Below are 15,296 nucleotides of genomic sequence, written 5' to 3' on the forward strand. Positions count from 1 at the left end.
ACCAGGGGGCAGACAGTCGACTGGTCGACCAGTCGCAATGATGTGCACTGACCACCAGAAAGCAGATGCTCTGACTGGTAGGTTAGCTTGCTGCTGGAGTCCAGCTGATCAGACGGAGTGAGACAGGCCGGACATGCCCTGGAGCCCTTCCACAGTCCCTCCCCAGCTGGCCAACCTCCTGCGTCCCTCCCTGGCCCTTATGCACTAGTGGGGTCCCTCGGCCTGGCCTGCACCCTCTCACAATCCGGGACCCCTAGTGGGAGGTTGGAGAACCGGTTTCAGTCTGATCCCACTCAACACAGAAGCTGCCCCCTGGTGGTCAGTGCGCTCCCATAGGGGGAGTGCCCCTCATCCAGAAGCCGGGCTCATGGCTGGCGAGCGCAGCAGTGGTGGTGGGAGCCTCTCCCGTGGGCCTAAGCCAGCAGTCAGACATCTTCCGAAGGCTCCCAGACTGCGAGAGGGTGCAGGCCAAGCTGAGGGACCACCCCCACTCAGTGCACGAATTTTGTCCACCAGGCCTCTAGTCAGTGAATAATAACCACAAGAATATGACAAGATACCTCATCTGTCCATAGGATTATTGTGAGACTTTAATGAGGTGTTATGAGTAAAGCATTCAATAAACCTTAGTTGTTGTAGATGTTGATAGAAGGTAAATGTTACTACTACACAGGGAAGCCAAATGAAAGGAATGGTAGGATAAGAGCAACACTTATTTAAATCTATAGCAGATGAACTGGAGGTGAATAGGAAGGAAAATAAAATCCCAGGAGTAATTTACTCTTTTAAAGGTCCAGTAAGATAATAGATATCAAAGTCCTAACATTTAGGACTAAGATGATCATGACTAAAGTTTGACCTTTTGGAAGGCATTCCAGTGCTAAAAGAAAAATATTTGACAGTGGAGCGGATGTGTGAGTTAAATAGCAATGACAAACATAGCAAATATCTGGCCACCCATTGTGGGGAAGGTACAAATACAACAGGAAGTGGGACAGCTTTCTTCTTCACTATGTTTCATCTCATTTCGTGCTGAGAGCACCCTATAAGAATGGAACTCTTATAGGAGAGAAGTCCAGCTTGAAGTGATAAATTAGTATCATATGCACACAGATGCTAAGAGTAAATTGTAGAAGCATAAAGTCTTAGATATGGAAATTATCTAATATCAAACCTTTATTTGACAGAGAAAGAGATAGGGACCCAGAGAGGCTAAAAAATGGCAGATCGCAGAGTAGAGGGTTCACTGGTTCCAATCTAGGACTTTTCTACATGGATGATTGGGTTGGAAGAATAACAGGAAGATAACAAATCTTCATACACAACATAATTTTTTCTGAGTTCCATTCCATGGTATTTCTTACTTGACATTAGAGCCAATGTATGTAGCCTCTGCTGCCCCCTATTGAACATGAAATATTAATGGTGATGGGCAGTGCCACCCCTCTAGACATCTACTCATTTAGGAGAAAGTGGAATCCCTGATGCATTTTTAATCGTTACCTAATAACAGAATAGTAATATTAATCATAATGATAACAATGGATGATATTTATTGATCAGATTGGGTTAGGCCAGTGGTCGGCAAACTCATTAGTCAACAGAGCAGCAACCGACCACTGGGTTAGGCAAAATGCTAAGCACTTCACATACCTAATTTCATTTAATCTTCCTGACAATCCTGCACTTTGCCCTATGGATAAGGAATCTGAAGCTTAGTAACATTTGCCCAATAACTGGGGAGTGGAGTCCAGAAATAACTATAAACATGCTCCCAGGATAGGAACTTGAAACCACATCTATAGTGGAGTTTAGAGTAAGGCTCCAACCTCAGAAAAAAAATAGGACTAGCGAAAAGAAGACTGGAAACCATGGTGCTTTGTCATCAGGTGCAGATGCAGACCTTATTCTTCAAAAGGACTGAACAGAATTAAGAGTAGTCATCAAGATAGGGGTTCAATCTTAGGTATCTGGGTGTGGGGAGGTGCAAAGAGGGAAAGGAAGGCATGAGCTGCTATTTGGGCAATATGGAATCCCAAGGTGGTGTTTGGGCAATGTGATTATAGTTCTAGATGAGTTATTTAATATAACGTAGGTTAAATTTTTTATCAGGATTAGCTGAGTCTCTAACCTTTCAGTTGCACACTTGAGGTAGCTAAGAAGGCTGAGGAAACAAAGTTGAGACTGATGAGTAGACTTGGCCATCAGAACTGGCTGGAGAATGAAAATTCTGTGCAGGATATGCATATTCTCCAGGTGTCCTCAAACTATGGCCCGCGGGCCACATGTGGCCTGCCGAGGACATTTATCTGGCCCGCGGGGTGCCGCTGCCTGTCCTGCTTAGCAGCCGACTCGTCCCGGGCCCACAGTGCGCAGAGAAATTTGTTCATAGTTTTTTTTTTTTTAAACTATAGTCCGGCCCTCCAACCGTCTGAAGGACAGTGAACTGGCCCTCTGTTTAAAAAGTTTGAGGACCCCTGCACATTTTCAGGCATGGACTTGATGACCAATGACAACTTGTCAGGAGCACTTTGAGTCAACTTAAAGATGAATTAGTTGATCATTAATATTCCTTTCAAAAAGTGTTAAAATGAATTGGATAAAATGATGGGGACATATTAAGAACACAGCATCCGACTTCAAAGGTCTCCCAGTGGCCAATATTTTTTGAGAAAAAAATATTGACAATAATATATAATGACCCATAAAAATCCAGGAATCTATGTTGATAGTGAGAAGAAAAATCTGTTAATCGAGAGAGTAGTGTCTTCCCTACAGAGCAGTAATTGAAGGGAGATTCTTAAGGGGAAAGTGTTTCTCAGAGGATCATCTTATAGGGCAGTGGTCGGCAAACTCATTAGTCAACAGAGCCAAATATCAACAGTACAACAAATGAAATTTCTTTTGAGAGCCAAATTTTTTAAACTTAAACTTCTTCTAACGCCACTTCTTCAAAATAGACTCACCCAGGCCATGGTATTTTGTGGAAGAGCCACACTCAAGGGGCCAAAGAGCCAGCCGCATGTGGCTCTCGAGCCGCAGTTTGCCGACCACTGTTATAGGGCCCTCCACCCGCCCACCCATCTGCAGATAATCTCCTTTCATTGTCAGGCTTTAGGAGCTCTGTTTTAATTTGTTTAGGAATCCAGGCCTTATTTGTGTGGCTGTAGGCTTGTTTTGTTTTTTAATTTGGTTAATTGGTTTCTTTGTTTAGCATATGTTTCTCGAAAGAAGAAACCTGTGCTGAAGTTGAGATATGAGGCTAAGCTGGGTGTGGCTGAGGCAGCAGCTGTTGATGCTAGGGAATCACCTAGCTGTCTGTTCAGAAGTTGAACAGTGTCATGCCTACCATCCCTGCCCAGTTCGGCAAGGGTGGGCTAGTTAGTGGAGTAAATTGTTGTTGAGGGAATTTCTTTTATCAGATAGCATGTGATTTTTAAAAAACTACATCATATTTGAATGTGGATGTAGTTCTTTTTCCCCTATAGTACTTTGTGTTAGAGAAAATACATTTCTCAAGGTGATTTTGAATCATTCAACTCACTTACAACCATTTGATGGAATATGGCTATGTGCCAGGCACTCTGCTACACCCTGGAGATACAAAGGCTGGTGAAGCTGTCCTTTCTGCAAGGAGCTCATGGTCTAGTGAAGGAATGAAGTAAAGAGTAAAACACAATAGTGAAGACCGCCTATGGATTTATGGATGGATGTCTACTCTGGTTGAAGTGAGGTGGAGAAAACAGAAAAGTCTTATGGGTCTACTAGTATGTGGGAGGCAGATGATTAGAGAGAGACTGGAAAGTAAGAAGCAGCATGTTCTCTACAGGAAACTTTCAATAAGTCAGTGTCAGGTAGACAGGAGATTTCCATTATGTGAATTAAATTGAGGTCTCTAATTTTGCTATTTGAAGTTTCTTTTTAGAGGATAAACTATACTTTCTAAGATTTAAAAATGTATAGAATGCATTCTAAATTCTTTTCATTAAAGCAATACATGCTTATTATAGAAATCAATACAAATATAAATTAAGTAGAGAAGACAGACCCCCTTCCCATCCTCATTGGGTAAAAGTTGGTTTGATAGTCTGTATTGTCTTCTCTAGGGTTTGTCAGAGGATTTTGGTTTACTAGAGGCCCGGTACACGAAATTCGTGCACGGGATTGCGGGGGGGGGGGGGGGGGAGGTCCCTCAGCCCAGCCTGCACCGTCTCCAATCTGGGACCCCTCAAGGGATGTCCAACTGCCCGTTTAGGCCCGATCCTAGGATTGTTAGTCACAATCCAGGACTGCTGGCTCCCAACTGCTCGCCTGCCTTCCTTCCTGATTGCCCCTAACTGCTTCTGCCTGCCAGCCTGATCACCCCCTAACCACTCCCCTGCCAGCCTGATTGATGCCTAACTGCTCCCCTGCCAGCCTGTTTGCCCCTAACTACCCTCCCCTGCAGGCCTGGTCACCCCTAACTGCCCTCCCCTGCAGGCTTAATCGCCCCCAATTGCCCTCCCTTGCAGGCCTGGTCCCCCCCAACTACCCTCCCCTGCTGGCTCGATCGCCCACAACTGCCCTCCCTTGCAGACCTGGTCCCCTCCAACTACCCTCCCCTGCTGGCCATCTTGTGGTGGCCATCTTGTGTCCACATGGGGGCAGTCATCTTTGACCACATGGGAACAGCCATCTTGTGTGTTGGCATGATGGTCAATTTGCATACTATTATTTTATTAGATAGGATAGAGGCCGGGTGCACAGGTGGGGGCCGGCTGGTTTGCCCTTAAGGGTGTCCCGGATCAGTGTGGGTATTCCCTTGGGCCGTGGGGTGGCCTGGGCAAGGGGCCTGTGGTGGTTTGCAGGCCGGCCATGCCCCCCGGAGGCCCTGGTATCTGGGATTTATTTATCTTCTATAATTGAAACTTGGTAGCCTTCAGTGGAGCCAAGCCTCCTGCTTGCTCCATGGCCGAAGCCATTTTTGTTGGGATTTATTTATCTTCTATAATTGAAACTTTGTAGCCTTAAGCAGAGGCCAAGGCAGGCCAGGACAGGCAGAAAGCTTGGCTTCCTCCATTGCCAGGGAAACCCAAGCCTCCTGCTCTCTCCATGGCCGCAACCATCTTGGTTGGGTTAATTTGCATACTCGCTCCTGATTGACTGGTGGGCATGGCTTGTGGGTATAGCAGAGGTATGGTCAATTTGCATATTACTCTTTTATTAGATAGAATTTAGCATTAAATCTTCAACTATAAATCAATGATTCTTCTTACAAAATATGATTATAAATTATTGTTAATTGACAATACTATAAACTAATAGCCATTTTATATAACTTTTAAGTTTATTTATTAATTCACAAATACATATTTAGCATGTATTTAGCATACTTAGCTATTTATCTAGCATGTACCTTAAATATGTGAATTCTTTCACTAAAGGGACCAAATGCCCAGTTTTAAGTGTATGGTTATAATTTTTTGTTTAATCAAAAGGAAATCTCAGCAAGCCAAATACTATCTGAGAAAAGTAGTCAAAATGTGGTTAGGTGATCAGGCATTCATGACAATGCAGAGTATGACTATCAGAGTCAAAGCTGAGACTTTAAATAAGAATAACACATTGAGTCATTACTTATAAATTATACTGGAGTCCAATGACTGGCTAAAAGTTGTTAAATGTGTAAAGATGTTGACAGTTTCAGAGTGAAGCTCCACAGCTTGGAGAATTTGTAACTGGAGATTCAGTTGCTTCAAACAAGATGACAGATTATTTTGATTTATTCATTTAATCAACAAATGTTTATTTGTTACTGCATGCCAGGCACTGTGATAGACCCAGAAATGGTCCTCACCCTTACAGAGCTTATGCTTTGATGGTGTCCTGACAAGCATGAGAGAAAGTTGAAGGCATTATTCTCTCCATGGCTCTTTGAGATCTGTGAAGTCAGGGCAGTTGGTGGTCAGACTATGTTTTGTAGACATAGAGTGCTTCCAAGCCAATATCATAATAAACATGAGTTGGGTGCCCATTTTGTTAGAATTGCCAGAGGACAGGAATTGCAGGTGATTTCCATAGCAATTTACCCCTTTCTTCATCTCCCAAGTAATCTTACAGATCATAAATTTGGTGAAAGGGCAATCAAATCTCTCCTCCCAACTCTCTTTCATCACTGCTTGCTTTAAGAGATAACATGATAAGAACAAACATTGCAAAAATAAACACGTCTAAACCAGTGCTGTTTGCTAACTGAGTTGTTTTGTTTTTAATGTCTAACAGGATCTTCCTACCTACTTTTGATCTTTTAGCACTCACTGTGAACTAAAAGCTTACATGGAATTTGTTGTAGGAGTCCAGATAATCCCATGGTTTTGATGGTAACACAAAAGCTCTACACACCACAGCCTTGTGGTGTTTTGATGCAGAAATTAATTTTATAAATTATAAAGAGGTGTGACCAAAAGAAGCAACTAGTAGAAAATCTCCCTTTTGTTGTTTCCCCTCTGACTTCATCAGCCTGTTCACATGTTTGAGGTTTCAGCGTTGGTCTAATCAGCCCAAGAATGTTGCCCCTTAATTTACTTCTGCAAATCCGGCAACATGTGATCTTCAGAGGGGGGTTCCTTGAATCCACATGTCAGTGCAAACGTCAATGAAGTGTACTTCTTTTTAACAGAAAAAAAATTTAAACACCTTTTTGGGCAATTTCAAAAGAAATGTTGTTTGTAATAGAATTACTTTTTAAAACACTTAGAACTTTTGTTTCTGATTATTTATTTATTTATTTATTTATTTTTTTTTTTTTTAAATATATTTTATTGATATTTTACAGAGAGGAAGGGAGAGGGATAGAGAGCCAGAAACATCGATGAGAGAGAAACATCGATCAGCTGCCTCCTGCACACCCCCTACTGGGGATGTGCCCGCAACCAAGGTACATGCCCCCGACCGGAATCAAACCCGGGACCCCTCAGTCCCCAGGCCGACGCTCCATCCACTGAGCCAAACCGGTTTCGGCTGTTTCTGATTATTTAAATAGCTTACCAGTTTTTTAAGAACTTGAATTGACCTTCAAACACATACACTCATACATATTCATATATACTCATGCATCTATATACACACACACGTATGTTTTAAAAGTTAAAACTTGTGTCTATTTTATTAAAGACTGGATATTCTACATTCTGAATTCTTTAGAGGAATGTATAATATAGAAACTTGAAATAATAGAACCTGACATAGTATGAGTTCAGTGGAAAAATACCAGATTTCACATGATTTAGCTGTCCGTTTAATGGCCATTAATCGTAATTTTTAAATTAAGGTTCCCAAATGGGATACTTCTATCAAAATATTTAGCATATATAACTCCTGTACGAGACAAAGATGAAGAACTCTCAGACTTAATAGAAGGGGCATAACTAGTGAGTATGTAAGAGGTCTGAAATTAATCACAAACTTTCTGGAAAGAAATGCAATGAGTAATGTGTTCAAAGACATTTCCTCTAAACACACAGTGTGTAGAGTGGGGTGTTTTGAAATTTTGTCCCATGGCTTGACTTGCTATACATGTTATATGAAATACAGCGGCAAAGGTTTTAACATTTTCTAGATTTGTTCTTGGTAAAAATAAACTTTTTTCACATTTCACAGGTACACTTTCTCCGTTGTTCTCAGTTCTTCTATGGATAGCAGTTGCAATCTGCACATCCATGCTGTTTTTCTTCTCCAAGCCTGTGGGCATCCGGCCATTTCTTGTGTCTGTAATGCTCAGATCAATATATACAATAGGTCTTGGGCCCACATTAATACTTCTTGGCGCAGCTAATGTAAGTATTTTGCTTTGTACTGTTATAGATTAATTAAAAGTGTACTAAATGTAAAAATTTAACTACATGCTTGAATTCATGTATACACAGTAAATTCTAATTTATTATGAATCCGAATTAACCAGAATTTAATTTGTACATTCTTAATCTTGAGAGAAAGAAAAAAAAATGACAAGTAAAATTTGATATATTTACGAAGGTAGCCCTTGAAGCATGACCCAGTTCTGCAATCAATTTAATCCAATCCAATTTTATTGCCTTCTGCGTCCCATACCAGCAGCTATTGACAAAAATGACTTTGAGCCACTCTTAACATCTTAGTGACTTCTAAATCAACGAAGAAAGATTAAATTATATTCAGTAGAATTTCAGAACTGAGTACCTTTTATAAAATGACCAAGGAAAAAGGGTTGCTGTATGAGAAAACTATGAAACTGGGCTCTTTTTATGTGAGCAAAACCTATCAACTTGTGAAAGGCATAGATGAGATTCATGTTTTTTTCACTAAATGTTAAAGTGTTAGAACAAGAAAGCACATTTCAAAACTTAAGTTAGGTAAGTTTCAAAACGTAAGTTAGGTAAGTTTAGAATAAGTATTCCAAATAACGGCAGCTGTACCCAAGAGAAAATTTTACAGGGACTAGACAACTTCCTGCAAGGGAGTTATGAAGGGATAGTGAGAAAAGGTAAATCATGAGGTTGATGAAAGAACAAACGTCCAGGTAAACAAATAAATATTGCTAGTATCTCTTAGGTATACCTGAAGCATTTTTATATCTTTTACTGGATTTCTAGCAAAATGCCCTATATTCTGGTATCTGTATTTAGGTCTTATCTCCCCTACTACATTCAATGTTTCCCAAGGATAATAATTAATTATTCAATGTCTGTAACATCGTTGGTATTCAACAAATATCCCTTAAATAAATTAGCTAATGAGTGAGTGAATGAACGAGGGAAAGGTTATTTTTGTATTATACAGTTACACTGCCTTGTACATAAAATACATGGCAAATATATATTGAAAATGAATAAATTAAATAGCCAAAATTTTGAGAATTAGAAAGCTGAGTTAGTATGGCTAATTCTATGTTTCTGGTCCTTAGTATAATTCTTCAAAAATTACATATGGTATATATGACAGCTCCTAGTTAGCTAGAACATTCCATCAACCAAATTGCCAATTATTCCTCAACTAGAGGCCCAGTGCACGAAATTCATGGGTCCCTCAACCCGGCCTGCACCCTCTCCAATCTGGGATCCCTCTTGCAGTCCGGAACCACTGGCTCCTAACTACTCCTAACCACTGGCTCCTGACTGATTGCCCCTAACCGCCTCTGCCTGCCTGCCTGATCCCTCTAACTGCCTATCTGCTCTCCCCTCCTGGCCTAATCCCCCTAACTGCCTAACTGCTCTCCCCTCCTGGCCTGATCCCCCTAACTGCCTAACTGCCACCTTCTCCCTTCTCCCTTCCTCCACGGTGCCGGCCTTCTCCCTCTGCCTTTTCCCGCAGCCTCTGCAAAAGGAGGTTGGTGCTGGGTCAGCCCTCCACCCTCACAGCCATCGCGGCTGCTGGCCCTTGGCCTTTGCAGCCGCTGTGGCTTTGTCTGGAAGGACATTTGGAAGGACGTCTGCCCTAATTAGCATATTACCCTCTTATTAGTATAGGTCCGTGGTCGGCAAACTGCAGCTCGCGAGCCACATGCAGCTCTTTGGCCCCTTGAATGTGGCTCTTCCACAAAATATCACAGCCTGGGCGAGTCTATTTTGAAGAAGTGGCGTTAGAAGAAGTTTAAGTTTAAAAAAGTTTGGCTCTCAAAAGAAATTTCAGTCGTTGTACTATTGATATTTGGCTCTGTTGACTAATGAGTTTGCCGACCACTGGTATAGGTCATTGTCAGTAAAAGAGAGTGTACTACACATACAATGAGATCTATCAGCACAGAATTCTGTAAAGTACTGAATATGTTATTCTATAAGTTTCTTGAGGGCAAAGGTTGTCACATTCATAGATATAATCCTGCCCTCCTCACTCCCTCACAACTCCATTTTTTTTTTAACCTTAATACCTGGCACTTAAATATTTAAAAAATTGTTTACATGAACTGAACTTACACTTTCAGTGCTTTGGAAGTAAGCTACTTTTTCAATATTGCCAATCAGGCTAATTAAGGAATCTGAATTCTTATAAACATATTGATGTGTTTATTATTTTTTAGGTACATTGAAGGGAGACATCTGTAATAGTGTCAAAAATAAATAAATAAATAAATAAATAAATAAATAAATAAATAAATAAAGCATTGACTGTTGAACCAAATTACTTGAAGGAGCAAATAATAGAAAAATCCAAGTTTCATAAAGTGAAATCATAGCCCAGTAGAGTTAGGCCAAAACTAACAAACATTCATCGGGCCTCTGTTATATAATAGTCACTGAACACACCAAGAGGTAGAGGATGAGGGTCTTGCCTCCCAGAAGCTTCAGGAATAGTATGTAAGGATATAAGGAGTATGAAGGTGAAAAGAATAGTTAACAGTAATAATGATATCACAGCAATAAAGTCCACTATTTAGCAAACACCTAATATGTGGGATACAATTTAATTGTAAAACGTTGCTATTGTGATCATAAAAGTGTTTGTAGTTTGGTTCACAGAGTTGTTTATGGACTCCGTGTCTTTCATAGTGTTGAGCAAATGCAGAAAGTCCCTTTTTTTGGAAGAGGAATCAAGTGGGAGGAAAGAGCCTGGATCTATGTTCTAAGCTGATAATCTATGTATTATCAGTTTCTATTATTATATTTAATTTTTATCTTCTTGTTTCTAAAAATTGAAGTCTTGTTTAAATTGCAACTAGTTTCTCTATCTTGTCACAGGAGTCATCTTAGTATTTGAGATGTTTCAAAAGATTCAAATGTTTTTCTCTGTTATAAGCCAGTACAGTTTTCTTCCCATTCCCTACGTTACATTTTTAGTCATTGGTAATGGAAATTAACATTTTATTTTTGCAAATATAAACACATTTTGTAAATTTGGGATCACTTAATTTTTTTATACCATTAGTATTTTAAATCTCATTTTAATAGGATAATATTGCCAGTCCTATGGTTGTTACATAATGTGTTTAACCATTTCATTAATTTGTATTGTTTCTATTTTAGATACTTTTAATAAAAAATAATAATGTAGTAAATACCTGTGAAAGATCTTTGAATATCTTCTAAACACTCATTATCTACCGTGTTTTTTCCTTTCTAGGAGTGTCTAGAAATGTGTAATTTATTTAATGGCATTTATAAATCATTTCCTTCCTCACAATTATTTGTAATGTGGAAGTGTTCCCTTATTCTTGGACTTGGTCTCACCATTTTTGCAGAGAGGTAAAGCAAATGGAGTTTAGCAGACAACTGTCTATTAATGCCCCAGTGTCGAAATTTAATAGTGTCATACCCTTAGTTACTTACAGTTTCTTGGGAGGGCTCATGATACTGCTAATCTATAAGGTTGAATCCCTCTATGTGTTGATTTAACATAAACAAATTCAGTTATATATTCTGAATCAAAACTGTCATATCTTCTCTCTCTCTCTCTCTCTCTCTCTCTCTCTCTCTCTCTCTCTCTCTCTCTCTCTCTCTCTCTCTCTTTCGTGCACACACACACACACACACACACACTATTTCTCATATAATATGGTCACTGAATGTTCCTAACTACTTCTAATATCAGTTGCAGAAACAGAAAACTGCTGCAGTGCTGGGGAAGGTAGTATGTGTCAAGTTTAGTAAAAGAACAAGTTTATACCACCCTTGTTTACTGCACTGTTTGTCGGAAATTTAGAAGATTTCCAGGCTGATTTTCACTACATGAAAATTTTGCCTTAGACTTTAACCTTAGAAACTTATCCTGCCTAAGATATAATGCCACTGAAACGGGGATTGTTTTAATCAAATCATCTCATTTTTGAAGGTTGATGGAAATATGGTAATATAGTTCAAAGCAATAAATTCAATTTAACTTCTCAATAAATAGTAGACAGTCTTTTTTTTTGGCAATAATTTATTCCTGGAATATAGGCCATGTTTCCCCATAGGAACAATGTAAGATGGGGATAGAATTTCTGATCAGGGACATAGAACCAAATAAGACACCAAGGATAATATAAAGGCAGCTATACATTTCTGCGATTACATAAAAGAGTAAAATGGAAAGGACATCACAACTACTTATAGAGCTATGGGCACCTTAAGGCTTATTTGCATTTCATTTTATTTTTTTTTATTTTTTAAAACTTCTTTATTGATTAAGGTATCACATATTTGTCCTCATCCCCCCATTCCCATCTCAAACCCCTCCCCACGCATGCCCCCACCCCCCTGTTGTCCGTGACCACTGGTTAGGCTTATATGCATGCATACAAGTCCTTAGGCATTTCATTTTAGAAGTGAGTATGCAGTGTCCTATTAAGACCAGGAGGTTCAGCAAAGTATTTAGTGACAGAGCCAAGGCTGGAACCCAGGTGGCCCAACTTCCCATGCAGGGTCTTTCCAGTGTACTGCAGTGTTAACGTCCTGCAAAGACATATCAATTTCCTTGCCCAGTTCCCTCAACCTCCATTTATGGTTGCCCTTGCCATAGAAACAGTGATTGCCTACATAATGGTATTGATGAATGAAGGACTGATTAGACAACAGCAACTATGTCATGACATGAGAAGGGAGAATGTCTCTGCAATTTCTTCATTCTCTGCATGAAGCTTTCATAGAAAATGCTTTATAAAAACATGTATGGATTTTATTTTTAAAAAATGTATACATTTTAAGGTCATGGTGTGGGGAAAACCAGAGTTCAACTTCTTTCCTACCCAATCATTTATTCTTGCATTTATTTCTCCTTGGTATGAACACTTCAAAAGACAACAATTTCAATGTTTCTGGTCTCTACAGAAATAGGTGGGTGCCACTGCCAGCATCCACTCCACCTCACTTCAAGGCTTCGTCTAGAGAGCAGGGATATATCCATCCATCATATAGCCCTAGGTAAAGACTAAAAAAAAAAATCAATCTGAAAACATATAAGACAAATCTTTATTTTTTATGCAGAAGTAGCAGAGACCCTTTTTAGTTAGAAAAGAGACATTTCTTGCTTTTGCATTGAGAACTGAAATGTATTGCTCTTTTGAGAATTTGAATTGAATGCATTACTTCCCTCAGTGTAAAGAGCTTATAAATAAATACTTTTCCCGCATAATTGTTTTATGATTCAGTTTAGGAAAGTAGAGATCAGGAAACAAAATATAAATAATTTGACTTAAGCATATCATTTATCATTCTGAAAAGTCAGAATTCTAGTTTTTAATTTTATATTTTATAGAATTTCTTATTTCTGTTTTATATTGATGAACTATAATGGGCTAATCAAGGTAATATAAATGTAAACGATAGTCACTCAAAACAATTGAAAGAGTAAAACACCGAATATCATTACATCACTCAGACATTCTACTTTTCACCATTTTCATGATGTTTATTGTCAAATGCTAAATTTATATCAGCATCTGGTATATAGTTTCTCAGTTTTTAAAATACTGACTTCATATAATATTAAATTTGGTCTTGGCTAGTGAATAGAGACATCTGTTCCACTGTAGCTCTTTTCAATAATGATCTATGAAGATGTGATAAATGAAACACTACATACTGAAGTAAGACTTTCTATTTGACATTATTCATATTGTCAGAAAGTTAGTGAAAGAATTGATAACATTGATTATTGAGAGGATAATTAAGTAGCAGGGAGGAAATTTAGAAAAGGTTTGAACTTTTTAGTTGCTATGTTGTTGATTTGATTTGGCTCTCTTCACAACATTCAGTGATAGCCCATTTCCCATTTTATCTGTATTGATTTAGATTTCAGAAAGTTGAAGGAAAAGGTTTTTCCAACCTCACATATTTCAATTTTGCTTCAAAGTATTTTGCTCCTTCTTAAGTTATAATTCCATAAGGCAACATATTTCATATACATTGAAAAAAACCAACAATGTTGTAAAGAGCAACCTTTCCCCCCAAGGTTAGATTTGGACATATAAAGACAAATATGGTGCCAATAAATAACTTAAAGAACTCAGAGAATAATTTGGAAGAAGAAATTGAAATTTCAAACTCTGTAATTCTTTCCTTGATGACAAAGAGCAAAACTAGTTTTTTGGTTTATAAATAATGCAGTGATTCTAGAACCAAATACATGTAGATTGTCCTAAGTTTATGATAATTGTGTTCTTTGGAAATCATCACACGAATCTGTTATTGCCAAAGACTCTTAGTATACGTTTTCTGTGTTCTAAAATTATGCCACAAAGGGTAATATTAAACATAGTTTTAATATAAATACGTTACATGATACGAGGCTTAATAAACACTCTAACAATGTTTATTGAATTTACCATCCATAGATAGAGCTTAGAGAATATCTGCACACATTATATTTATCTTAACCTACGTATATAGGTATATTTATAATTTTTATGTATTTAAAGTAAGTTAAATGCAAAAATAATTTTTATAGCTTATTTGTTTAAAATAATACTCAGTAGAGAAAGTCCAGGGTAAAAAAAAAAAATCGAGGACAGATGTATGTATATTTTCTGAAGACATTTTTCTTTTACAGTTCTAGTATAATAGAAATATTGCTAGGTTACTTTCAGTATGGGAAATATAATGACTGGTATTTAGAGTCATTGCAGCCCAGCTGGTGTGGCCCAATGGTTGAGCATTGACACGTGAACCAGGAGATCACGGTTTAATCCTCAGTAGGGGGCATGCAGGAGGCAGACAATCAATGATTCTTTCCCTCTCCCTTCCTCTCTGAAGCCAATAAAAATATATACTACAAATAAAACAGTCATTTCATTAAGTGCTTCATATGCTTTATGAACTGTTTAATCCTCTGACTAGCTCTGTGAGTTGGGAATCCCTTTATTCCAGTTTTTCAGAAGAAACAATCAGGCCTATAGGTGCATGACTCAAGCCATGCCAGCAGTGGTGAGAGCACCAAGATTTCAATTCAGGTGCATGTCAACTGCATAACTGGGGCCCTTAATCATGCTCCCCTCTTTTCCTGGAACTGCAAATGATACCAGTTCTGCCTGCACCATGTTTACATGTAGATTTGTAAGTAGTGTTGAAAAATTACGAAACAAAACCACAGACTTGTGAACAATAGGTTTTGTCAATGACCTGTTATTTATGTGCATTTGGGGATAAATAAGACAGTAAAATCTTTATTTTTTCCCTCCCTTCAGCTTTGTAATAAAATAGTATTTCTGGTGAGTTTTGTTGGAAACCGTGGCACGTTCACCCGAGGGTACCGAGCAGTCATCCTGGACATGGCCTTTCTCTACCATGTGGCGTATGTCCTGGTTTGCATGCTGGGCCTCTTTGTCCATGAATTCTTCTATAGCTTCCTGGTGAGTACATCTCTATGTG

At 38.7% G+C, this 15,296-nt stretch overlaps 1 protein-coding gene across 2 annotated transcripts in view; it reads left to right on the forward strand.

Annotated features, from left to right (window-relative positions):
* The window catches only part of ITPR2 (inositol 1,4,5-trisphosphate receptor type 2), a 456,678-nt gene that overhangs the window by 366,229 nt on the left and 75,153 nt on the right, over nucleotides 1-15,296 (forward strand). For both annotated transcript variants that reach the window (XM_080660463.1, XM_080660464.1), the window contains exons 49-50: nucleotides 7,639-7,814; nucleotides 15,113-15,277. In XM_080660463.1, the coding sequence (XP_080516589.1) occupies nucleotides 7,639-7,814; nucleotides 15,113-15,277 (341 nt within the window). The remainder of the gene's footprint in view (nucleotides 1-7,638; nucleotides 7,815-15,112; nucleotides 15,278-15,296) is intronic.

This window comes from Plecotus auritus, assembly GCF_963455305.1.
Source record: "Plecotus auritus genome assembly, chromosome: 3".
NCBI classification, from domain to species: Eukaryota; Metazoa; Chordata; class Mammalia; order Chiroptera; family Vespertilionidae; genus Plecotus; species Plecotus auritus.